Source organism: Macaca mulatta, chromosome 14 (assembly GCF_049350105.2).
Source record: "Macaca mulatta isolate MMU2019108-1 chromosome 14, T2T-MMU8v2.0, whole genome shotgun sequence".
NCBI classification, from domain to species: Eukaryota; Metazoa; Chordata; class Mammalia; order Primates; family Cercopithecidae; genus Macaca; species Macaca mulatta.
In genome coordinates, this window is record NC_133419.1 from 74,225,346 (window position 1) to 74,250,534 (window position 25,189).

Below are 25,189 nucleotides of genomic sequence, written 5' to 3' on the forward strand. Positions count from 1 at the left end.
CTTCAGCCTCCCAAGTGGCAGGAATTATAGGCGTGTGCCGCCACGCCTGGCTAATTTTTGTATTTTTAGTAGAGGTGGGGTTTTACCATGTTGACCAGGCCAGGTCTTGAACTCCTGACCTCAAGTGATCTCCCTGCCTTGACCTCCCAAAGTGCTGGGATAACTGATTCTTACTGTATTTTCAAATCTAAAATAGGCCGGGTGTGGTGGCTCACACCTGTAATCCCAGGACTTTGGGAAGCTGAGGCAGGCAGATCTCTTGAGGTCAAGAGTTGCAAGACCAGCCTGACCAACACGGCAGAAACCCCGTTTCTACTAGAAATACAAAAATTAGCCGAGCGTGGTGGCACGTGCCGGTAATCCTAACTACTCGGAATGCTGAGGCACGAGAATCCCTTGATCCCAGGAGGCGGAGATTGCAGTGAGCCGAGATCACACCACTGTACTTCAGCCTGGGCAACAGAGCGAGGCTCTGTCTCAAAAATAAATAAATAAATAAATTATGTGCTTCTTGAATCCTTTATCACAGATAAGTGGGTATTAGTTCTAAGCATTATGAAATTATTTAGCCCATTTCTTTGGCTCCAATTAGATTTCTATGTGTGTGCAGAGGATTTTCTTATGGGGTGGAAACAGCATGCAAGGTAGAAGATCTGGCTTTCAATCTGCCTGTCACTTCGTGCAAACAGTACAGTGGGGGAGATTTTGGGGAGACTTCAACAGCTCTTGGTTCTTTAGCTGATTTTAATGCTTCCACGCAACCACACATATTTCCTATTTACCTCTCTCTTCTTGGCAAGGTCCAATTCCACTGTATTTGGGCCTTAGAAGCCACTAACCTTGCCATGTTCTTCTGAGCTCGTCCTTAGAGTAAGGAATTTCAGGAGAAGAACACTACTACCTATCAGACCTGTATTAGGCAGGCTCCCCAACAGGAAACAAATGCCCTACTAAAATTGGTCCTTTGTAGTGGGAAGTCTGCTGAATTAGGAACAAGGAAAGTTGTGTTCTAGGCTTTGTTCTGCCACTTTTCTGCCTTGTGACTTTGGGTAAGTCAGCCTTCCCCGTCTAGGCATGGCGGGTCCTGAAATTATATGTAAAATATTTGCTGTAGGTGAATTTTTCTGGGAAGAGAGTCCATAGATTTTATCAGACTTTTCACAAAGGTTGAGAAATCTGGATTAGAATATCTCCAAGACGGCCGGGCGCGGTGGCTCAAGCCTGTAATCCCAGCACTTTGGGAGGCCGAGACGGGCGGATCACGAGGTCAGGAGATCGAGACCATCCTGGCTAACACAATGAAACCCCGTCTCCACTAAAAATACAAAAAAATTAGCCGGGCGTGGTGGCGGCGCCTGTAGTCCCAGCTACTCGGGAGGCTGAGGCAGGAGAATGGCGGGAACCCGGGAGGCGGAGCTTGCAGTGAGCCGAGATCGCGCCACTGCACTCCAGCCTGGGCGACAGAGCGAAACTCCGCCTCAAAAAAAAAAAAAAAAAAAGTTTCTTAGAACCTTCTCTCTCAGATAATTTTCTGCATATGTCATGCTCTGACCCACTCCATTAACGTGGTATAAAAGGAAGCTTAATGCCATCTGTCCCGCCATTCCTCTCCAGCCTCTCCTCCACTCTCCTGGATACCATGCTTTAATGGTATTGGGCCTCTTGTTTTTCCTCCAAGTCATTATACTTTTTCAAGGCTCACAAGCTGTTCTGTCTACTTGGAAGACCTCCCCTTCTTCACCTGGCTAATTCCTCTTCAACCTTTAAATCTCAGTGAGAAAGCAGGGTGTGGAGGGACACAAACAAATTTCTCCTTCGAAGAAACTTTCCTGGATTCCCTGCACTGAGTTACTTTTCTTTCTTTCTTTTCTTTCTTTCTTTCTTTCTTTCTTTCTTTCTTTCTTTCTTTCTTTCTTTCTTTCTTTCTTTCTTTCTTTCTTTCCTTTCTTTCTTTCTTTCTTTTTTTTTTCTTTTTTTCTTTTTTAAATTTGAGACATGGTCTCACTCTGCTGCCCAGGCTGGAATGCAGTGGTGTGATCATGGCCCACTGCCCCTTGAACTCTTAGGTTCAAGCGTTCTTTTTGCCTCAGCTTCTCAGTAGCTGGGACTACTTGGTGGCACATGCCACCAAACCTGGCTAATTTTTAGAAATTTTTGTAGAGACGGGGTCTCACTATGGTGCCCATGCTAGTCTTCTAGTCCTGGGCTCAAGTGATCCTCCCACCTTGGCCTCCCAAGTGCTGGAATTACTGGTGGAAACCACCATGCCCAGCCCTGAGTTGCTTTTCTTACCGTGAGCTGCCAGAGTTCCTTGTGCTTCCTCTGTTCTAGGAAAACTGCTCTATGTTTTAATCAACTGGGTGTTTTTGTTGTTTTCGTTTTTTTTTTTTTTTGAGACAGGTTCTTGCTCTGTCACCCAGGCTGGAATGCAGTGGTGCAATGGCTCACTGCAATCTCTGCCTCCCAGGCTCAAATGATTCTCCCTCCTCAGCCTCCTGAGTAGCTTGGACTACAGGAGTATACCACTACACCCGGCTCATTATATTTTTGTAGAGATGGTGGTCTCACCATGTTGCCCAGGCTGGTCTCGAACTCCAGGACTTAAGTGATCCGCCTGCCTCAGCCTGCCAAAGTACTAGGATTATAGGAGTGAGCCACCGCACCTGGCCTTAACCGTCTATTTTGATGACTATGTTCCCTTTTAGATTATGAGGTCCATAAGGGTAGAAGTCTCATTTTTCTTTATATCCTCAGTGTCTAGCACAGGGCCTGGCATCAAGAAGAGGACAGTAGGCCGGGCGCGGTGGCTCAAGCCTGTAATCCCAGCACTTTGGGAGGCCGAGGCGGGCGGATCACAAGGTCAGGAGATCGAGACCACAGTGAAACCCCGTCTCTACTAAAAATACAAAAAATTAGCCGGGCGCGGTGGCGGGCGCCTGCAGTCCCAGCTACTCAGGAGGCTGAGGCAGGAGAATGGCGGGAACCCGGGAGGCGGAGCTTGCAGTGAGCCGAGATCGCGCCACTGCACTCCAGCCTGGGAAACAGCGTGAGACTCCGTCTCAAAAAAAAAAAAAAAAAAAAAAAAAAAAGAAGAGGACAGTAAATATTGATTGAGCTAAACTGAAATGCGGTTATTGGAGCTGCCCTGTGGTTTTATAAATCAGATTTCTCAAATACAACCCACTATCTGCAAACACCTGGCTCCGGATGACCCTGGTTGTTTGAATGGATTGGATGCTCCCTTTGTTTAGGACTGTAGGCTTTTCTCTAATGTTATTGCGTGTCCCAGGATGGCTGGTACAGTAGTGCTGGCTACTGGAGTAAGTTGCTCCAGCCTCTTGGCTTCCTGCACGGGACAGCACAGTTAAAGCTTTCATCTACCACCTTACAGAGGCTCTGTCCTGAGTTCCTCTCTCTTATCCCTCTGGGGAACTGGACTAGTTAAACTAGATGGAATCTTTTGTGACCTCCTTTCTTTCTCTCCCTAAGCCTAGAAAAAAAATAAGTTGGCTAGATTCCCATTTTTTCCTCTCTGGGTCTCAGTCTGGCCCCTCTACTCTCGTGAGCCCAACATCCCTAAGACAAGAGTAAATTCTCATGCTCATGCACAAAGTACCCAACCCATGTCCCATTTCTGCTCCTTCATTCCTCCTTCGAAAGGTCCCACACTCAGTTTTATGACTTCTGCACCTTGGGAAGGAAAGGGGGGTATCTACTTCATCTCAGCTTTCCTTGTTAATACCCTCCCTCCCTCCCTCCCTCCCTCTCTTCCTTCCTTCCTTCCTTCCATTTTTTTTTTTTTTTTTTTTGAGACGAAGTCTCCCTCTGTCGTCCAGGCTGGAGTTCAGTGGTGCCGTCTTGGCTTACTGCAACGTCCACCTTCTGGGTTCACGCAATTGTCCTGTCTCAGCCTCCTGAGTAGCTGGGATTACAGGCATGCACTACAATGCCCAGGTAATTTTTGTATTTTTAGTAGAGATGGGGTTTCATCATGTTGGCCAGGCTGGTCTCAAACTCCTGACCTCAGGTGATCCGCCTTGGCCTCCCTAAGAGCTGGGATTATAGGCATGAGACACCGCGCCCAGCCTGTTTTTCTCTCTTTCTTAACATGGCCCGGTTTATAACACTGAGTAGCTTCCCATCCTTCCATCCCACGTCCTTGTCCTTGATGCTTTTTTGAGGGAGTAGATGAGAGATAAAAATGAGGCTTTTTCTTGGGTGGCAGCATGGGGGATCACAATAAATGTGGTATTTCAGCTCACTTACAGTATGGACCTGACCTCCTTCTCAGTGATCTCCCTTTTTGCACCTTGTATTTCAAGCATGTTTTCTCATACACCCATGCTCTTTCCTGCCTTTCTGCCTTTGCACATGCTCTTTCCTTTGTGTGGGATGATACCCTCCCTTTTTTCTCTATGGTGCTCATCCTGTAAGACCCATCTGGACCTGTGGCAGTGAATGATCACATATTAGAGCGTATCTCCACACCTAGCATCCAGTCTCAATGTGTAGATCTCATTATTCCTTAAAGGCCCTGCATCATTCAGTTGAATTTAAAAGGCTTCAGATATTTGGAGTGACTTATATTTGATAGAAGTAAAAATAAGGCCAGGCGTGGTGGCTCATGCCTATAATCCCAGCACTTTGGGAGGCCAAGGCGTGCGGATCACCTGAGGTCAGGAGTTTGAGACCAGCCTGACCAACATGGTGAAACTCCGTCTCTACTAAAAATGCAAAATTAGCCAGGCATGGTGGTGCATGCCTGTAATCTCAGCTACTTGGGAGGCTGAGGCAGGAGAATCACTTGAGCCAGGGAGGTGGAGGTTGCAGTGAGCCGAGATCATTCCATTGCACTCCAGCCTGGGCAACAAGAGCAAAACTCTGTCTCAAAAACAAAAAAAAGTAAAAACAATAATAGTCATTCATATTTGTATAGCACCGGGTCATTTTTCCCAAGACCATTTACATACTTGCCCTCAGCTGTTATCCAGCTTCCAGTCTTGGGGTAATGGCAGCTTAATCTGAAATTTGCCAAGAGAAAGATATGGGAGGATGAAATGGAGGCAACATGAATTTCTGTCACTTTGTTATATGTTCTCATTTCCAGGCCTTGGAGCAAGAGAGTTAGGCATGTCTTCTGCTAACTCAGACAATTTTCTTCCTCTTTGCAGAACGGCCCCTAGGAATCAAGATAACTTTTCTTTTGGAAACTTCATGCTGTTTTTAGTGTTGACAGAGAAGAGGTGTCTGCCATTTCTGTCACCTATTTATTTTGTTGTGGCACCCATAATAGATCAGCTCTTACAGCCACAAATCTGTGAGGAGACTGGAATCATTCCCAGATAAATCAGCAGGTCAGAATCACTTTATGGTTATAGTCTTAGCTTCTTGAGAGCTGTTTGGAGGTTGTAGCAGGGGAGTGCAGCTAGTTATACACCCTTGACTAAGGACCAGTCCTCCTCTATTGGGGATGGTTGTTCTCTTCAACCGAACTTGCAGCTTCAGGAGGGATGCACATGGAGTGGTAAGGGAGGAAGGTGACACCAGCCTAGCCAGCCAGATCAGCCGAATCAACCCTGGCAATCAGTGGGGTGACAGATGTCGCAGCCAGATCGCCCTCACATCTAGTCCTACCTTCTTGATAACAAAACAATTGGTTTTGCTGGTCTAGAAACTGTAGGGCTAGACATGTATTATAGGACTGGCTTAGGGAGAGTTACTTTATATTAGCACCCATGTTTTCACTCGTTTATTTCTTGTAACTCATTAAAAGAAAAACCATAATTGAGAATCTACTATATGCCACGCATTGTGCTGAGTATCCATAATGCTCAGGTAAATGGGACATGGTCCTACAAAAATTGTAAAGTCTGCTGGGAAAGTTAGTGCTCAAAAGTGTAACTAAATACTTGTGGCAAGTGCTTTACTAGGGGAATAAACTAAATATCAAGAGAGCAAAGATAAGCAATCGCTTCACGATGTTTTACATGGTAAATACATACAATTTTAAAAACAAAAAAGAAACAATTCTCCCCAAAAGGGTCAGTGAAGGTGTTACAGAGTTCAGCTCAACAAACATTTATTAAATGCCACCTGTATTCTTGGCACTGGGTAGGTAAAGCTGAACTGGACACTCCTCTGGCAGTATCTAGTTGCTTGGGGTAGCTGTTGACACAAGGCTGTAAAGAACATTAAAAAGCTCCCCAGGGCTTTTCTAAGTACAGGGAGTGACTCCTGTGAAGACCTGACTCTGCCTGTGCCATTAGAGCTCCTGATCTGCAGCCTGCTTGGAGTCTTGCCCTGTGTTACCAAATTACAATGGTGTCTGATTTTTAGAGGGATTCATGTTTGCTATGAGTAGTAGTAATGATCCTTTTCCTGAAAGTACTTTGGCATCCATTATCTCAGACCCTTGCAAGCCATATTTCCTTGGAACATTGGTAGTACTAGAGCCAAACCCTTCTTCAAGATGAATAATAATAGTCCTTCCCATTTTAGAAACATATTAAATGAATTGATAGAATTTTCTAAATTTCATACATTCCTCCTATCAGTTTTACTTGGTGAAAATAAATATTAACAGAGAAACTCAGTTATGTTTTTATTTTTTTAAATTATTATTTTTTTCAGAGACAGGGTCTTGCTCTGTTGCCCAGGTTGGAGTGCAGTGGTGCAGTCATAGCACACTGTACCCTCAACCTCTCAGGCTCAAGTGATCTCACCCCAGCCTCCAGAGTAGCTGGGACTACAGGTGTGTACCACTACGTCTTGCTAATATTTTTATTTTTTAAATTGATTAATTAATTTTTTGAGATGGGCTCACTCTGTCATCTAGGCTGGAGTGCTGTGGCATGATTATGACTCACTGCAGCCTTGACCTCTCTGGCTCAGGTAATCCTCCCACCTCAGCTTCCTAATTAACTGGGATTATAGGTGCTCCCCACCACACTCTGTAAAGATGGGGTTTTACTATGTTGTCCAGGCTGGTGTCGAACTCCTGGACTTGCGTGATATGCCTGCCTTGGGCTCCTAAAGTGTTGGGATTACAAGTGTGAGTCACCACAGCTGGCCTAGAATTCATTTCAGTTCAACTCAACATTTAATATTTTGGGGCTCTAGGAATAGAAAGATTAATGAGACATAGTACCTTCCTACATGAATTGTGGTAATAGTTTAGTTACCATAATAGAGAGACCTACAACACCAGGGGCTTAAGAAAGAGAGAAATTTCTTTTTTTCTCACATAAAGGTATAAGCAGATACTCCAGCTTTTTGTTTTGCCATACTTATCATATTGCTTCTATCTCATGGTGTGAGATGGCTGCTCCCTCTTTAGCCACTATGTTCACATTTCAGGCAGCAGGAAGGGGAAAAGGGAAACAGTGGTCATCATGTCTCTTTTCTTTCTTTGTTTTTTGTTTTTGTTGTTCTTGTTTTATTTTGTTTGTTTTTGCTGTTTTTTTCTTTTTTGTTTTGTTTTTTTGAGACAGAGTCTTGCTCTGTCACCCAGGCTGGAGTGCAGTGGCGTGATCTCAGCTCACTGCAACCTCCGCCTCCCGGGTTCAAGTGATTCTCCTGCCTCAGCCTCCTGAGTAGCTGGGACTACAGGTGCCCGCCACCACGCCCAGCTAATTTTTTGTATTTTTGGTAGAGACAGGGTTTCACCGTGTTGACCAGGTTGCTCTCGATCTCCTGACCTCAGGTCATCTGCCCGCCTCGGCCTCCCAAAGTGCTGGGATTACAGGCGTGAGCCATCGTGCCTGGCCTGTTTTGTTTTTTTTCTGAGACAGGATCTCATTCTGTCATCCAGCTTGGAGTGTATTTGTGTGATTATGGTTCACTGCAACCTCAAACTCTTGAGTTTAAGCGATCCTGCAGCCTCAGCCTCCTGAGTAGCGGACCACAGGTACGTGCCATCACACAGAGGTAATTTTTAAATTTTTTTGTGGAGATAGGGTCTTGCCATATTGCCCAGGCTTGTCTCAAACTTCTGGGCTGAAGCAATCTACTGACCTTGGCCTCCCAAAGTGCTGGGATTACAGGTGTGAGCCACTGTGCCCAGCCATGTTGTCTCTTTTTTTTTGAGACGAAGTCTCACTCTGTCACCAGACTGGAGTGCTGTGGTGTGATCTCGGCTCACTGCAACCTCCGACTCCCTGGTTCAAGCAATTCTCCTGCCTCAGCCTCCTGAGTAGCTGGGATTACAGGCACGCGCTACCATACCGGGCAGATTTTTGTATTTTTAGTAGAGGCAGAGTGTCACCATGTTGGCTAGAACGGTCTCAATCTCTTGACCTCGTGATCTGCCTGCCTCGGCCTCCCAAAGTGCTGGGATTACAGGCATGAGCCACCGCACCCAGCCTGTCTTTCTTTTTTTTTTTTTTTTTTTTTTTTTTGAGACGGAGTCTTGCTCTGTTGCCCAGGCTGGAGTGCAGTGGCCGGATCTCAGCTCACTGCAAGCTCCGCCTCCCGGGTTCACGCCATTCTCCTGCCTCAGCCTCCCGAGTAGCTGGGACTACAGGCGCCCGCCACCTCGCCCGGCTAGATTTTTGTAGTTTTTAGTAGAGACGGGGTTTCACCGTGTTAGCCAGGATGGTCTTGATTTCCTGACCTCGTGATCCGCCCGTCTCGGCCTCCCAAAGTGCTGGGATTACAGGCTTGAGCCACCGCGCCCGGCCAGCCTGTCTTTCTTTAGAGTAATTGAACTAGCACTTTGTAAACTGCAGGTGCTTAATAAATTCTTCATTTTGTAAAATTTACCAGTTGGAAATTGGGACCATGCTTACCTCCAATATGTAGTAGTAACAGTAATGTCCTATCTATGTACGCTATACAACCTGTTTTAAAAATGTCATTTATGGCAGGACTCAGTGACTCACACCTGTAATCCTAGCACTTTGGGAGGTGGAGGCTGGTGGATCACCAGAGTTCAGGAGTTTGAGACCAGCCTGGCCAACAAGGTGAAACCCCGTTTCTACTAAAAATACAAAATTGCCCATACATGGTGGCAAATGCCTGTAATCACAGCTACTCGGGAGGCTGAGGCACGAGAATTGCTTCAACTCTGGAAGTGAAGGTTGCAGTGAGTCGAGATCACGCCACTACACCCTAGCCTGAGAGACAGAGTGAGACTGTCTCAAAATAATAATAATTTTAAAATGCCATTTATTTATTTTTAATTTTTTTTTTGAGACAGGCCCTCGCTGTCACCCAGTTTGGAGTAAGGTGGCATGATCTTGGCTCACTGCAACCTTCTCCCAGGTTCAAGCAATTCTTGTGCCTCAGTTTCCCAAGTAGCCAGGATTACACATGTGCACCACCATGCCCGGCTAATTTTTGTAATTTTATTTTTATTTATTTACTTTTTTTGAGACAGGGTCTCACTCTGTCGCCCAGGGTGGAGCGCAGTGGCACCATCTTGGCTCACTGCAACCTCTAGCTCCCGGGTTCAAGCAATTCTGGTGCCTCAGCCTCCCGAGTAGCTGGGACTACAGGCGCCCACCCGGCTGCAATCTCCACCTCCCAGGTTCAAGCGATTCTCCCTGCCTTAACCTCCCAAGTAGATGGGATTACAGGCACTCACCACCACACACCCAGCTAATTTTTTGTATTTTTAGTAGAGACGGGTTGTCACCATGTTGGCCAGTCTGGTCTCAAACTTCTGACCTCAGGTTTTCCCCTCACCTCGCTCTTCTAAAATGCCAGGATTATAGGCATAAGCTACCATGCCCTGCCAAAAATGCCACTTATTATTATATACCAGGTGCTATAAGTACTATGTGCCAGGCTTTAAAGACATTATTGCATTTTATAGCCTTTTAAACCTATTTATTATTTAAGCCTTAGCGTATCATATGGTTATTCGAGACCCTGTTTGAGGAATCCAAGACTCAGAGAAAGATTAAATGATGTGCCCATGTGGCTAGAAGTTTTCAGAGCCGATATTTGGAATGAGGATGGCCAGAATTCACCTAACATATCTAGTATTTCCATTTCATATAAATTCACTCTATTAAGCTCACAATAACTTTAGCTGTTACAGATGAGGAAACTGAGGCCTAGAAAGGTCACACAATGTCATGTAGTGACTAAGCAGATAGTTAGGATTTGAGGTCAGATTTTCTGTGGCTTCCATCTAAGTCTAGCGCACTTTATATAGCATCAGGCCATGCCTCCTTGCTACCCCAGTCAGAGCCAGGCCTTTTGTCCACATGTCTCTCAAGTGTATAACACCAGGTTATAAAATACTTGATTGCTGCGTACCTCACAGCTCATTATGGACTATTCATGGTACTAACCCCAAATCATTCAAATCCTTGGGTGTAAATTTTGTTATTTTTATCACCATAATTTCTGGAAGCTGAATATGCTGCTGGCATATCAGCCTTTTTGTTTGAGGATTCAGATAATGGATAATTCTTACCGAACTTTCTCACCCTGGAGAGTGTCACTTACAGCGATAGGTAGATACTATCACTTGAGAGGAGAGAGCCTGGGCTTGGGGCTGCAGACTCGGCTTCCAGTTCTGGATAGACATAAAGTGGTTACCTTTGTCCTTTTCTTGCTGTTATAACCTTACACAAACCATTTTCCTTTTCTGGGTCTCAACTTCCTCCTTGTGTAGAATTAGGGGGAAGGAGAGACTCAGTTATCTCTAAGATGCTTTCCAGCTATAACAGGCTATGATTCTAATTTGATTCCTTTCTTTATCTGCTCTTTCCAGCAAAATTTCTCAGTAACCTTGGGCAAGTAACTTACCTTCAGAGGACCTCAGTTTTCTATCTGTGAAATAGGGGTAATAATGTGAACATTTCTGTACAAAACTTGTTTCATAATTTACCCTATAGTCTATTTGGGGGACCACAGTGCAGTCCTGCAGGGATCTAAGAATGACAATCCTGGGCTGTCCCTTAGTGAATCCAGGCCATAGGAGTGCCAACGTTTGATGATGGATAGTAGGCCATCCTCCCTCCTACATTTCTCCTAGCTTCCTTTCCTTTCCTGCCTGGCTGGCCTTCATGTGCAGTCAGGTTGGGCTTCCCAAAACACAGCTTTATTCATGTATATCCTTTGCACAGATTTATTTATTTATTTATTTAGAGACAGAGTCTCGCACTGTTGCCCGGGCTGGAGGGCAGTGGCACGATCTTGGGTCACTGCAGCCTCCACCTCCCGGGTTCAAGCGATTCTCCTGCCTCAGCCTCCTGAATAGCTGGAACTACAGGCGCCTGCCAGCACTCCCGGCTAATTTTTTGTATTTTTAGTAGAGATGGGGTTTCACCATGTTGGCCAGGCTGGTCTTGAATTCCTGACCTCGTGATCTGCCCGCCTTATCCTCCCAAAGTGCTGGGATTACAGGCATGAGCCACCGCTCCTGGCCCACAGAGATATCTTTAGTAGCTCCTCATGGCATTCATGAAGGCTTGAACTCAATCAGTAGGAGTAGAGAGAATGGGATGGATGTGAGAAAAATTGTGTAGATAAAATGACGGAAACTGGCATCTGGTATTATATGCAGTTAAGCTCTTGCTGGCTATGCTGTGCCCTGGCTCAGAACTGAAATATGTACTGTAATATCACAATGGGATCCTGGTAATGTGAATTGGTTCAGATAGATCTAGGCCAACATGGAAAAGCAAGTGAGATGCCAAGAGGGACACTGGGATCAGCTTTCTTTTCTTTGTTCTCCTAAAGCAATACCTTTGGAGAGTCCTGGCATTTTCTGTTGTTAAGAAAAGCCTCCTACAGGCTTCAGAGAAGCTCCTCCCCTCTCTGCTGGAAAATTTCAGCCACTCTCCATTGCATTCTGACTTTAGCATTCTACACAGCTCTTACTGCAGTGCTGCCTGTCACAATGAGAAGTCCTGATTGCTGCATTTGGCCATGAGTGTGTTGGTCTCTGAAGAAGAGAGAGCCGAATGCCTGCATGTTGGTGGTTGGTTTCTAGAGGTTGGCTTCCCACTCACAGCAAGGTCTAGCACCCTGGGGTGGCCACCACTGTTAAGAACTTTAGTAATGCAGAGGAAAAATTCCTGCACTGGGAATCAGGAGGTCTGGATTTTAGTTACTGGCGTCTGTCTTGTCTGGCTCCGTGATTCTGGGAAACACATTTATCTGTTTGGGTTTCATATTCTTCCCTTGCAAAGATGAAGAACCAGGACAAAATCATCTCTAAATTCCTTCCCATTCTAAAATTTTAAAATAATGACTCATTGTATGTTTTCTCTTCACTGGGCCCTGTGCTAGATATGAGGAATATAAAGTGAAAATAATAATAAAAGTTAATGTTTAGTGTTTAAATATGTGCCACAGATTGTATTAACCATTTTACATATGGTATTTTGTTCAATTCTCAAAACATTCCTGTGAGATCAGGTCTATCATCAGTATTACTGGCCTTGTAAAAGGACCATTTCTTCCTCTTCTGTATGCTTCTCCAGACTGGGTTCCTGCTCTCTATAGGTTGACCTCCAGAGCAGCAGTGTAAGGGAACCATTCCTACAGGTTGACCTCCAGAGCAGCAGTGTAAGAGAACCATTCCAGGTGCTCTGTTAGGAACAATGCTGCTGTGGAAGCCACTAGACTGTTGGCTATTAGATGGGGTGACTTAAGACTTATCAGTAGAGATAGTTTTTTTTTTTTCTTAAAAAAATAATTCTGCCCCATAGCAAGACTTACTACAAATCTCCAATTATTAGGACATGGTGGGTATCATCTCACGGATAGACAAATAGCCCAATGGAACAGAAGAGTAGAGAAACAAATGCATATATCTCTGGGTGCTTGTTATATGACATCAGTGGCACTGTAAAGCAGTGTGGCTGGGTCATTTCGGCTGGATGATCATGTGAAAACAAAAAATAACTCTTGACCCTATTTCGCATCACACACAGAAATGACTTAAAGATGGATTATGGATCTAAATGTAAATATTAAAATGATAAAACTGCTAGAACGTAAAATACAAGGGAATCTCCAATTATCTTAAGGTAGGCAAAGATTTCTTTCTTTGACACAAAAATCCCTATAACCATAAAAGATGAATACAGTGGACTACATTAAAAATAAGAACTTAAGTTCAACTTCAGGCCTGGTGTGGTAACTCACTTCTATAATCCCAGCACTTTGGGAGGCTGAGGTGGAAGGATCACTTGAGGTCAGGAGTTTGAGACCTGCCTGGGCAACAGAGTGAAACCCCATCTCTACAAAAAATTTTAAGAATTAGTCAGGCATGATAATGTGCACTGTAGTCCCAGCTACTTGGGAGGCTGAGGCGGGAGGATCACTTGAGACCAGGAGTTCCAGGCTGCAGTGAGCTACCATTGTGTCACTGCACTCCAACCTGGGCAATATAGTGAGACTCTGTCCTTAAAAAAAAAAAATCTGAGCTTGTCAGTAACAAGTTAAACCAAAAAGAGAAAATAAATAATAAATAAAAATAAAAAAAGAACTTCTCATCAAAATATACCATTATAAAGTTAAAAGGGGGCTGGAAGCTGTGGCTTATGCCTATAATCCTAATACTTTGGGAGGCCGAGGCTGGCGGATCACTTGAACCCAGGAATTTAAGACCAGTCTGGGCAATGTGGAAAAACCTTGTTTCTATAAAAAAAAAATGCAAAAATTAGCTGGGCATAATGGCACATTCCTGTAATCCTAGCTACTCGGGAGGTTGAGGTGTGAGGATCACTTGAGCGTAGGAGGTCGAGGCTGCAGTAAGCTGTGATTGTGCCACTGAACTCCAGCCTGGGCAACAGAGTAAGACCCTATTTTTTTTTTTTAAGATGGAGTCTCGCTCTGTCACCCAGGCTGGAGTGCAGGGGCGCGATCTCGGCTCACTGCAACCTCTGCCTCCTGGGTTGAAGCGATTCTCCTGCTTCAGCCTCTGGAGTAGCTGGGACTACAGGCAACCACTACCACGCCTGGCCAATTGTTGTATTTTTAGTAGAGATGGGATTTCACCATGTTGGCCAGGCTGGTCTTGAACTCCTGACCTCAGGTGATCCGCCCACTTCTGCCTCCCAAAGTGTTGGGATTGCAGGCATGAGCCACTGCACCCGGCCAACCCTGTCTTACAAAAAATAAAATAAAATAAAATAAAATAAAAATAAAGTAAAAAGGGAAGGTACAGAGAGGGAGAAGATATTTGCAGCACGTACAAAGGATCATGTTTAGAATATGTAAAGAACCTCTACAAATCAATAAGAGAAAGGCAGACAACCCAATTTTTAAAATGAGCAAAATACTTGAATAGGCAGATTACAAAAGACAATATCCAAATAGCCAGTAATCATATGGGAAGGTGCTCAGGCTCAACAGATACAAAGAAAATGTTAGTTAAAACCTCACTGCATTACCACTACATATCCACCAAAATGGCTAAAACAAACCCACAAGAAAACCTGACTATACTGTTTTCTAAGTGTTAGGAAGAATGTAGAGCCATTAGAACTCTCATATACTGCTGGTGGAAGTCTAAATTGGAAACTACTCTACAAAACTCTTTGAGAATATCTATTAAAGTTGAACCTATACAAACTGTGTAACTCAGTAGTTCAGCTCCCAGGTATACCCCCAACAGAAATGCGTACATATGTTTACTAAAAGATACACACTAGAACATTGGTTGCACTACTATTCATAATGGCCCCATACTGGAAATAACCCAAATTTCCACCAACAGTAGAAAGGATAATTAAATTGTGGCGTATTCATACAGTGGATTAGTAGCACATGAGAAGGAAAGAATTGCCATTCCACCTAATGCCTGGTGAATCTTATGAACCTAATGAATGAAAGAAGACAGACACAAAAGAGAATGTATCTATCATTCCATTTTTGTGAATTTCAAAAACATGCAAAATAACTATGGTTTCATAAGTCAGGATAGTGGTTACTAATTTGGGGGAAAGGAGACATTTTAGGGTACTGGTAATGATCTGTTTCTTGTCTAGGGTACTGATTACAGAGGTACTTTCACTTTGTAAAAATTCATTGAGCTATGTAACATATATTTTTGCATATTAATATATTGCAATAAAAATTTACTAAAATTCAAGCATAATAGATTTTAAGATTCTAATTTTAGATTGGTAAAACATTTACACTATTAAAAAATTTTGAAAACAGAAGAAATAGTTTAAAATTCTCATTCCTACCCCCAGGCTCCAGCCACCTAGTTTCTTCACAAGCAGCCAATGATACTAGTTTTTGGGGGTTTTTGTATTTATTTTTGTTTTTGAGACATGGTCTCGCTCTATCGCCCAGGCTGGAGTGCAGTGGCTTAATCACCACTCACTGCAACCTCTGCCTCCCAGCCTCAAGCGGTCTTCCTGTCTCAGCCTCCCAAGGTGCTGGGACTACAGGTGTACACCACCACGCCTGGCTAATTTTTGTGTTTTTTGCAGTGCTGGGGTTTTGCCATGTTGCCCAGACTGGTTCTGAACTCCTAGGCTCAAGCAATCTGCCTGCCTCGGCCTCCCAAAGTGCAGGAATTACAGGCATGAGCCACTGTGCCTAGCCAATACTATTTTTGTACATGCTTCCAGAGGTTTTTTTAAAAATATGCAAGCAAATAAGTATGTATGTAATTACACACATGCACACACACATATCTATTCTCTTCCAGCTCCCCCATTTTATATGTGTGGCAACATTTTGAACACATTATTCTACAGTTTACTTTTTATCATTTATTTATCTTAAAGACCTTTCCAGTATCTGTACATAAAGGAGTGGTTATTTATTTATTTATATATTTATTTAGAGATGGAGTCTCGTTTAGTTGCCCAGGTTCGAGTGCAGTGGTGGGATCTCAGCTCATTGCAACCTCTGCCTCCCAGGTTTGAGCAATTCTCCTGCCTCAGCCTCCCGAGCAGTTGGGACTACAGGCGCACACCACCACACCCAGCTAATTTTTGTATTTTTAGTAGAGATGGGCTTTCACCATATTGGCTAGGCTGGTCTCGAACTCCTGACCTCATGATCCACCTGTCTCTGCCTCCCAAAGTGCTGGGATTACAGGCGTGTGCCACCGTGCCCGGCCCCTTATTTCTTTTTACAGCTGCATAATTTACTTAATAAGTCTCCCTTCTTTTCTTTTTTGAAACAGGATCTCACTCTGTTGCCCAGGCTAGGGTGCAGTTGCGTGACCACAGCTCACTACAGCCTCAACCCCTCAGACTTAAGCCATCATCTCACCTCAGCCTCCTGAGTAGCTGGGATTACAGGCACTTGCCACAATGCCCAGCTAATTAAGAAAATTTTTCTTATAGAGTCAGGATATAGCTTATTGTCAGGGCTGCTCTTGAACCCCTTGGCTCAAGTGATCCTCCTATCTTGGCCTCAAAGTTCTGGGATTACAGGTGTCAGCCACTGCACCCAGCCATAAGTCCCTCTCTTTATGGGCATTTAGGTTAGATTATTTTTGGTTGAGGTGCTTTCTTCTTTCTGATGTATGTTGTATTAAATATTTTTTCCCAGGCTTCATTTTAACTTTTTTTTTTTTTTTCTTGAGATGGAGTCTTACCCTGTCACCCAGGCTGGAGTGCAATGGCGCCATCTCGGTTCACTGCAACCTCTACCTCCCGGGTTTAAGCGATTCTCCTGCCTCAGTCTCCTGAGTAGCTGGGATTACAGATGCATGCCACCATGCCCGGCTAATTTTTTGTATCTTTAGTAGAGATGGGGTTTCACCATGTTGGCCAGGCTGGTCTTGAACTCCTGACCTCATGATCCATCCACCTCAGCCTCCCAAAATGCTGGGATTACAGGCATGAGCCACCACACCCAGCCTTCATTTTAGCTTTTTACAGCAGCCTACACAAGTTGATATGTAGTGAAGCAATATTTTGTATGACAAAAAAGGGGAAGAAATCAAATAATTTTTCTACCTCTCAGTTCTTAAAAGGAATGCTGTGTAGACAATTGTAGAATTTCGAGCTAGGAGGAATAGAAGAGAACTAATGCTGAGATTCCTTTCTGTTAATTTTTTTCATGATTCTGATAAAACTCAGGATTCTCTCCTCAGAAACATATACATGTAAAATTTTGCATATAAATTTTGGGGCTTGGCCAGTAGCAGTGGCTCACGCCTGTAATCCCAGCACTTGGGGAGGCCAAGGTGGGTGAATCACCTGAGGTCAGGAGTTTGAGACCAGTCTGGCCAATATTGGTAAAACCTCGTCTCTACTAAAATTACAAAAATTAGCTGGGTATGGCAGCGGGCACCTGTAATCCCAGCTACTCAGGAGACTGAGGCAGGAGAATCGCTTGAACCCGGGAGGTAGAGTTGCAGTGAACCGAGATGGCGCCATTGCACTCCAGCCTGGGCGACAGGGTAAGAGTCCATCTCAAGAAAAAAAAAAAAAAGTTAAAATGAAGCCTGGGAAAAAATATTTAATACAACATACATCAGAAAGAAGAAAGCACCTCAACCGAAAATAATCTAACCTAAATGCCCATAAAGAGAGGGACTTATGGCTGGGTGCAGTCCCTCCTGCCTATGGCTGGGAGGCTGAGGCAGGAGAGTCACTTGAACCCGGCAGGTAGAGATTGCAGTGAGCTGAGACTGCACCATTGCACTCCAGCCTGAGCGACAAGAGCGAAACTCCGTCTCAAAAAAAACAAAAAACAAACAAAAAAAACTGGGGGGCTCATAGACCCCTTAATTCATATATGGGTTAGGAATATTTTAATCTAGGCCAGGCTTGGTGCTCACACCTGTAATCCCAGCACTTTGGGAGGTCGAGGCGGGTGGATTGCCTGAGCTCAGGAGTTCGAGACTGCCCTGGGCAGCATGGTGAAACCCCATCTCTATGAAAAATACAAAAATTAGCTGGGCATGGTGGTGGGCACCTGTAGTCCCAGCTACTTAGGAGGCTGAGGCATGATAATTACTTGAAGCGGGGAGGAGGAGGTTGCAGTGAGCCAAGATCGTGCCACTGCCACTCCAGCCTCGGTGACAGGGTGAGACTGTCTCCAAAAAAAAGAAAAATATTTTAATCTGACATAACCCTATCAATTTACAAATTGAGTAATAGAAGGCCAGAAATGGGAGGCGAATCTCAAAAGAAGGTAATAGCACAAGACAGTTACATGTACTCATGTTCAAGTAATTCATGTATTCAAGTAATGACAGCAGTATTCTCTCTCCTTGCATTGGCTGATGTCACAACCCAGACTGACAAGGGAAGCTGCTCATTCCTTCCCAGGAGAACTTCAGTTTGTAGGTAGGGTAACCCAAGAGCAAAATGTGAACAAATTTATTAGAAAGATTGACTTTTTAAAATATCAAGATAGTATTATTAGAATTTCTTGTATAATACTTTGATTATTTTCTTTCTCTTTTTGTTTTCTCTTCAGCCCAAGAAGAAGAAGGGAAAAGTGGAAGTGAGAGTCATTAATTTGGGGACAGATTATGAATATGGGGTTTTAAACATTCATCTGACTGCATATGACATGACCCTGGCAGAGAGTTATGCCCAGTATGTTCACAACCTCTGCAACTCTCTCTCCATTAAAGTCGAGGAAAGGTATGAAGGATGCTTTTGTATGGGATGTTCTTGGTGTGGGTAGAATGCTCTGCTTTTTTGTTAAACTAGGCTTTTGAGATACAGTTTACATGTAGTAAAATTAACTCTTTTTAGGTATATAATTTGCTACAATAAAAATATAAACTAGTTCTATTAACCTGAAAAGTTCCTTGGTGCCCTGGTGTAGTCAGTCTTCTCCCTCTTCCCCACTCAAGTCCCTGGCAATCACTGACCAATTTTCTGCCCCTATTGTTTTAACTTCTCCAGAATATCATATAAGTGAAATCACATGTATGTCGTGTTTGTGGCTGGCCTCTTTCACCTAGCATAATGTGTCTGATATTCATTCATGTTTTTGCAAGTTTTTTTTATTGTAAAATACACATAAGTTACCAGTTTAACTATTTTTAACTATACAGTTTAGTGATATCAAATGCATTCATAATGTTATACAAGCATCACCACCATCCATCTCCATAATGTTTTTCATCTTATAAAAATGAAACTCTAGCTGGGCGTAGTGGCCTACACCTGTAATCCCAGCACTTTGGGAGGCTAAGGTGGGAGGATCACTTGAGCCTAGGAGTTTGAGACCTGCCTGGGCAACATAGCAAGACCTCGTCTCTACAAATAACAAAATTAGCTGGGCATGATAGCGTGTGCCTGTAGTCCCACCTACTTGGGAGGGTGAGGCAGGAGGATAGCTTGAGTCCAGGAGGTGGAGACTGCAGTGAGCAGTGTTCTTGCCACTGCACTCCAGCCTGGGTGACAGAGTGAGACCCTGTCTCAAAATTTAAAAAAACAGCCTGGACGTGGTGGCTCATGCCTGTAATCCCAGCACTTTGGAAGGCTAAGGCGGGCAGATCACCAGAGGTCAGGAGTTCGAGACTAGTTTGGCTAACATGGCGAAACCCCATCTCTACTAAAAATACAAAAATTAACTGGGAGCAGTGGCGCGCGCCTGTAGTCCCAGCTACTTGAGAGGCTGAGGCAGGAGAATCGCTTGAACCTGGGAAGCGGAGGTTGCAGTGAGCTGAGATCGTGCTACTGCACTCCAGCATGCAAGAGCAAGACTCCGTCTCAAAAAAAAAAAAAAAAAAAAAATTAAAAAAAACAAACGTTGAAACTCTGTACCCATTAAACAATAACTTCCCATTCCCCTCCGCTGAGCTCCTGGCAACTACCCTTCTACTTTCTGTCCCTGACTTTTACTACTCTCCCTCATGTAAGTGGAATCATATAATATTTGTCTTTTTGTGACTGGCTTCTTTCACTTAACTTAATATCCTCAAAGGTCATCCATGGGCCGGGCGCGGTGGCTCACGCCTGTAATCCCAGCACTTTGGGAGGCCGAGGTGGGTGGATCACGAGGTCAGGGGTTCGAGACCAGCCTGACCAACATGGTGAAACCCAATCTCTACTAAAAATACAAAAATTAGCTTGGCGTGGTGGCGGGCACCTGTAATCCCAGCTACTCAGGAGGCTGAGGCAGGAGAATTGCTTGAACCCAGGAGGCGGAGGTTGCAGTGAGCTGAGATCGCGCCACTGCACTCCAGCCTGGGCAAAAGAGCAAGACTCCATCTAAAAAAAAAAAAAAAAAAAAAGTCATCCATGTGGTAGCATATGTCAAAATTTCCTTTCTTTTTCTTTTTTTGTTTTTTGTTTGTTTTTTGTTTTGTTTTGTTTTGTTTTTTTGTTCTTAACAAGCAGAATTTTATGTCCATTCAAAGAGTCTTTTATACCTTTCTGGGCCTATTCACTTGCAGAGAGGAGTCGAAACTGTAACCAGGCTCTTCATATCGTGCATTCATATGAGATGTCCAGTCTTCATATGCTGTCCAATTTCTTTAAGATAAATGGAGTGACTTGCAGCAGGGCCACGTAGATGAGAAAGTTCTGTATGGAGGAGATCACATCCTCGCGCATCTTTCGTTTCATCTCCTCCGGGTCCAGCTTCGGCGCGAGGCCCTCAATCCGGTACATCGCGGCTCTGACTTTGCAGTTTCCAGATGTCGCGCTCTCCTCTTCCCAGTGGCCGCCTCGCGCCTCTTTTTTTGTTTTTTGAGACAGAGTCTCGCTCTGTCACCCAGGCTGGATTGCAGTGGTGCAATCTTAGCTCCCTGTAACCTCTGCCTCATGGGTTTCACCATGTTGGCCAGGCTGGTCTCTACCTCCTGCCGCAAGTGATTCTCCTGCCTCAGCCTCTCAAGTAGCTGGGATTACAGGTGCGCACCACCACACCTGGCTAATTTTTGTATTTCTAGTAGAGATGGGGTTTCACCAACCACATTGGCCAGGCTGGTCTTGAACTCCTGACCTCAAGTGATCGCCTGCCTCAGCCTCCCAAAGTGCTGGGATTACAGTCATGAACCACTGCGCCCCACCTCCTTTCTTTTTCTTTTATTCTTTTAGTGACGTGGTCTCTCTCTCCCACCCAGGCTGGTATGCAGTGGTGCAATCGTTGCTTACTGCAGCCTCAACCTTCTAGGCTCAAGCGATCCTCCTCTCTCTCTCCCAAATAGTTGGGACTACAGGCAGACACCAAGTTGCCAAGCTGACTTTTTTATTTTCCTGGTATGATCTAGTCTTCTGAGTGCCTGGCTAATTTTAAAATTTTTTTGTAGAGATGGGGCCTCACTTTGTTGCCCAGGCTTCCTTTCTTTTCTTTTCTTTTTTTTTTTTTGTCTCACTCTGTTGCTCAGGCTAGAGTGCAGTGGCACAATCTCGGCTAACTGCAACCTCTGCCTCCCTCCAACCTCCAACCTTGCCTCTAATTTCTGGATTGTATAGTAAGTTTATGTTTAACTTTATAAGAAATTGCCAAATTGTTTTCCACAATGGCTGCACCATTTTGTATTCCCACCAGCAATGTATGAGAGTTCCGGCAACTCTTCATCCTGGTCAGCAGTTGGTATCATCAATTTTTAAAAAGCTATTGATAGGTTTATGGTGGTATCTCATAGTGGTGTTAATTTGCTCTTCACTAATAAATAATGATGTTGAGCATCTTTTCATGTGCTTATTTGTCATCTGTGTATCTTCCCTGATGATATGTCTGTTCAAATCTTTTGTCCATTTAAAAAAATGGCTTGTTTTCTTACTGGGTTTTGAAAATTGTTCATCTATTTTTAGATAGCAGTTTCTTTTTTTTTTTTTTTTTTTTTTTGAGACGGAGTCTTGCTGTGTCTCCCAGGCTGGAGTGCAGTGGCGTGATCTCGGCTCACTGCAAGCTCCGCCTCCCGGGTTCACACCATTCTCCTGCCTCAGCCTCCCAAGTAGCTGAGACTACAGGCGCCCGCCACCACGCCCGGCTAGTTTTTTGTATTTTTAGTAGAGACGGGGTTTCACCATGTTAGCCAGGATAGTCTCGATCTCCTGACCTCGTGATCCACCCGCCTCGGCCTCCCAAAGTGCTGGGATTACAGGCTTGAGCCACCGCGCCCGGCCCCTTTTTTTTTTTTTGAGACAGAGTGTTGCTTTGTTGCCCAGGCTGCAGTGCAGTGGCACAATCTCGGCTCACTGCAACCTCTGCCTCCCAGGTTCAAGCGATTCTCCCATCTCAGCCTCCCTAGTAGCTAGGACTACAAATGTCTGCCACCATGCTCCATTAATTTTTATTTATTTATTTATTTACTTATTTTGAGACAGAGTCTTGCTTTGTCACCCAGGCTGGAGTTCAGTGGCACAATCTCAGCTCACTGCAAACTCCGCCTCTCGGGTTCATGCCATTCTCCTTCCTCAGCCTCCTAAGTAGCTGGGACTATAGGCGTCCGCCACCACGCCTGGCTAATTTTGTTTTTGTATTTTTAGTAGAGACGGGGTTTCACCATGTCAGCCAGGATGATCTCTGTGTCCTGACCTTGTGCTCTGCCCAATTTGGCCTCCCAAAGTGCTGGGATTACAGGCGTGAGCCACCGGGCCCAGCCTCATTTTTGTATTTTTTTGTTTTTTTTTTTTTGTTTTTTTTTTTGAGACAGAGTCTCGCTTTGTCGCCCAGGCTGGAGTGCAGTGGCACCATCTCGGCTCACTGCAAGCTCCGCCTCCTGGGTTCATGCCATTCTCCTGCCTCAGCCTCCGAGTAGCTGGGACTACAGGCATGCACCACCATGCCTGGCTAATTTTTTGTATTTTTAGTAGAGACGGGGTTTCACCGTGTTAGCCAGGATGGTCTCGATCTCCTGACCTCGTGATCCGCCCGCCTCGGCCTCCCAAAGTGCTGGGATTACAGGCGTGAGCCACCGCACCTGGCCCATTTTTGTATTTTTAATAGAGATGGGGTTTCACCATGTTGGCCAGGCTGGTCTCGAACTCCTGACCACAAATGATCCACCCGCCTTGGCCTCCCAAAGTGCTGGGATTACAGGTGTGAGTCACTGCACCTGGCCACCAGTTCCTTTGCAGATATGTGTTTTGCAAATATTTTCTTCCTGTCTATGACTTATCTTGTCCTCTTAACAGTATGTCTTTTGAAGAGTAGAAGTTAAACTTAATGAAGTTCAGTTTAACAATCTTTTTCTCTTATGGTTTCTGCTTTTGCTTTTATATCTAAGAAATCTTTGCCTGACCCAGTCGCAAAAAAACATTTTCCTATGTTTTCTCCTAGAAGTTCTATAGTTTTAAGTATTGTATTTAGGTCTGTGATCCATTTTGAATTATTTTTGTATATAGTGGGTCAAAGGTTTTTTGTTATTTTTTTTTGGCTTATGAATATTCAATTGTTTCCAGCACCATTTGTTGAAAAGATTTTCTTTCTCCACTGAATTATCTGAGCATCTTTGTTGACAGCCAGTTGACCATGTATATATGGGTCTGTTTCTATGCTCTATTCTGTTACATATATGCTTACACCTGTACACACTGTCTTGATTAGTGTAGTTTGATTACTGACTCTTTGTTCTTCTTTTTCAAAACTACTTTGGCTATTCTAGGTCCTTTGGTTTTCCATAAAAATTTTTAGAATTAGCTTGTTGATTCTACAGAAAAGAGTCTGGGCATGGTGGCTCACGCCTGTAATCCCAGCACTTTGGGAGGCCGAGGTGGGCGGATCACGAAGTCAGGAGATCGAGACCATCCTGGCTAACGTGGTGAAACCCCGTCTCTACTAAAAAAAATACAAAAAATTAGCTGGGCATGGTGGCAGGCCCCTGTAGTCACAGCTACTTGGGAGGCTGAGACAGGAGAATGGCGTGAACCCGGGAGGCGGAGCTTGCAGTGAGCAGAGGCCACTGCACTCCAGCCTGGGCAACAGAGCGAGACTCCATCTCAAAAAAAAAAGAGTCTGATGGGATTTTTTTTTTAGGATTGTGTTGAATCTGTAGATCAATTTGGGAATAATTGAATCTTAATTGTTTATATTGAATCTTCTGATTCATTAACATAGTTTATCTCTCCATTTAGATATTATTTATCTGCTCTGCTTTTATGTATTTTTTGGATTTGTTGGAAAACTGTAGGAGAGGGAAGTAACATTTACTGCCTACCTACCTTCTCCATTCTGGGCTCTTTACATATCTCAGTATTTCACACAGTATAGGATGCTCTCTGGTTTTCCTTAAGTAACATTAAATCCCATGGGTAGAAATTCCTTCCCTTCGTAATTTTTTTTTTTTTTTTAATTTTGAAGACAGAGTCTTGCTCTGTCACCCAGGCTGGAATGAAGTGGCGTGATCCCGGCTCACTGCTACCTCCACCTCCTGGGTTCAAGTGATTCTCTTGCCTCAGCCTCCCTCAAATAGCTGGGACTGAGCTGGAGTGCAGTGGCACAATCTTGGCTCACTGCAACCTCTGTCTCCTGGGTTCAAGCGATTGTCCTGCTTCAGCCTCCCAAGTAGCTGAGATTACAGACGTTCCCCACCACACCCGACTATCTTTAGCAGAGATGGGGTTTTGCCATGTTGGCCAGGCTGGTCTCAGGCTCCTGATCTCAGGTGATCTGCCTGCCTTGGCCTCCGAAAGTGCTGGGATTACGGGTGTGAGCCACTGCGCCCAGCGGCAACTTCTTATCCATGTTCTGTCCTTATAGTTTTGCCTTCTTCAGAATTCCGTACAAATAAAATCATGTAGTATTTTTCTTTTTGATTCTTCTTTTGCTTAGCATACTGTATTTGAGATTCAATCACGTTGTTGCCTGCAAGTAGTTTTTTTTTGTTGTTGTTGCGAATAGTGTTTCATTGAAAGGATGTACCACAGTTTATTCCTTTCCTGATTGAAGGACATTTGTGTTGCTTCCAGTTTTTGGCAATTATAAATAATAAAACCACTATGAATATGTACGAGGTTTTGTGAGAACACACATCTTCATTTCTCTAGGAGTATGATTGTTGGGTCAAATGGTAAGTGAAGTGTATGTTTGATTTTATAAGGAATCAAGACTTGGGCACAGTGGCTCACACCTGTAATCCCAGTACTTTGGGAGGCTGAGGAGCACGGACCGCTTGAACTCAGGAGTTTGAGACCAGCCTGGGCAACATGGTGAAATCCTGTCTCTACATAAAAAATACAAAAATTAGCCTGGCTTGGTGGTGTACGCCTGTAGTTCCTGCCACTTGGGAGGCTGAGGCAGGAATATTGCTTAAGCCCAGGAGGCAGAGGTTGCAGTGAGCTGAGATCGTGCCACTGCACTCCAGCCTGGGCGACAAAGTAGAGAGCCTGTCTTA

The 25,189-nt window shown here is 44.3% G+C and overlaps 2 protein-coding genes and 3 long non-coding RNA genes across 8 annotated transcripts in view; 3 read left to right on the top strand and 2 right to left on the bottom strand.

Moving 5' to 3' along the window:
* MRPL48 (mitochondrial ribosomal protein L48) overlaps positions 1-25,189 on the top strand; it is a 92,954-nt gene that overhangs the window by 42,327 nt on the left and 25,438 nt on the right. For 3 of the 4 annotated variants that reach the window (XR_013404106.1, XM_015115184.3, XM_028833808.2), the window contains one exon: positions 18,364-18,533. The exons of the other annotated variant lie outside the window; for it this stretch is intronic. Coding sequence is in view for 2 of the 3 variants with exons in the window: in XM_015115184.3 (XP_014970670.1) it covers positions 18,364-18,533 (170 nt within the window). In the remaining variant the exon portion in view is untranslated. The remainder of the gene's footprint in view (positions 1-18,363; positions 18,534-25,189) is intronic. 4 annotated transcript variants of the gene reach the window in all.
* LOC144334355 (uncharacterized) lies at positions 1,847-4,906 on the top strand. Its single transcript, XR_013404107.1, has 3 exons — positions 1,847-2,789; positions 3,101-3,972; positions 4,860-4,906. It is a non-coding gene; the product is annotated as an uncharacterized LOC144334355 (long non-coding RNA).
* LOC144334360 (uncharacterized) lies at positions 3,789-13,557 on the bottom strand. The gene is made up of 3 exons (XR_013404112.1): positions 13,337-13,557; positions 4,763-6,547; positions 3,789-3,901 (listed from the first exon to the last, which is right to left on the bottom strand). It is a non-coding gene; the product is annotated as an uncharacterized LOC144334360 (long non-coding RNA).
* On the top strand, positions 19,557-21,283 carry LOC144334358 (uncharacterized). The gene is made up of 2 exons (XR_013404110.1): positions 19,557-19,827; positions 20,883-21,283. It is a non-coding gene; the product is annotated as an uncharacterized LOC144334358 (long non-coding RNA).
* On the bottom strand, positions 20,085-20,575 carry LOC718745 (mitochondrial import receptor subunit TOM5 homolog). The gene has a single exon (XM_001115450.5). It carries the CDS (start codon positions 20,514-20,516, stop codon positions 20,361-20,363), a length of 156 nt encoding a protein of 51 aa, XP_001115450.2. The 5' UTR covers positions 20,517-20,575; the 3' UTR covers positions 20,085-20,360.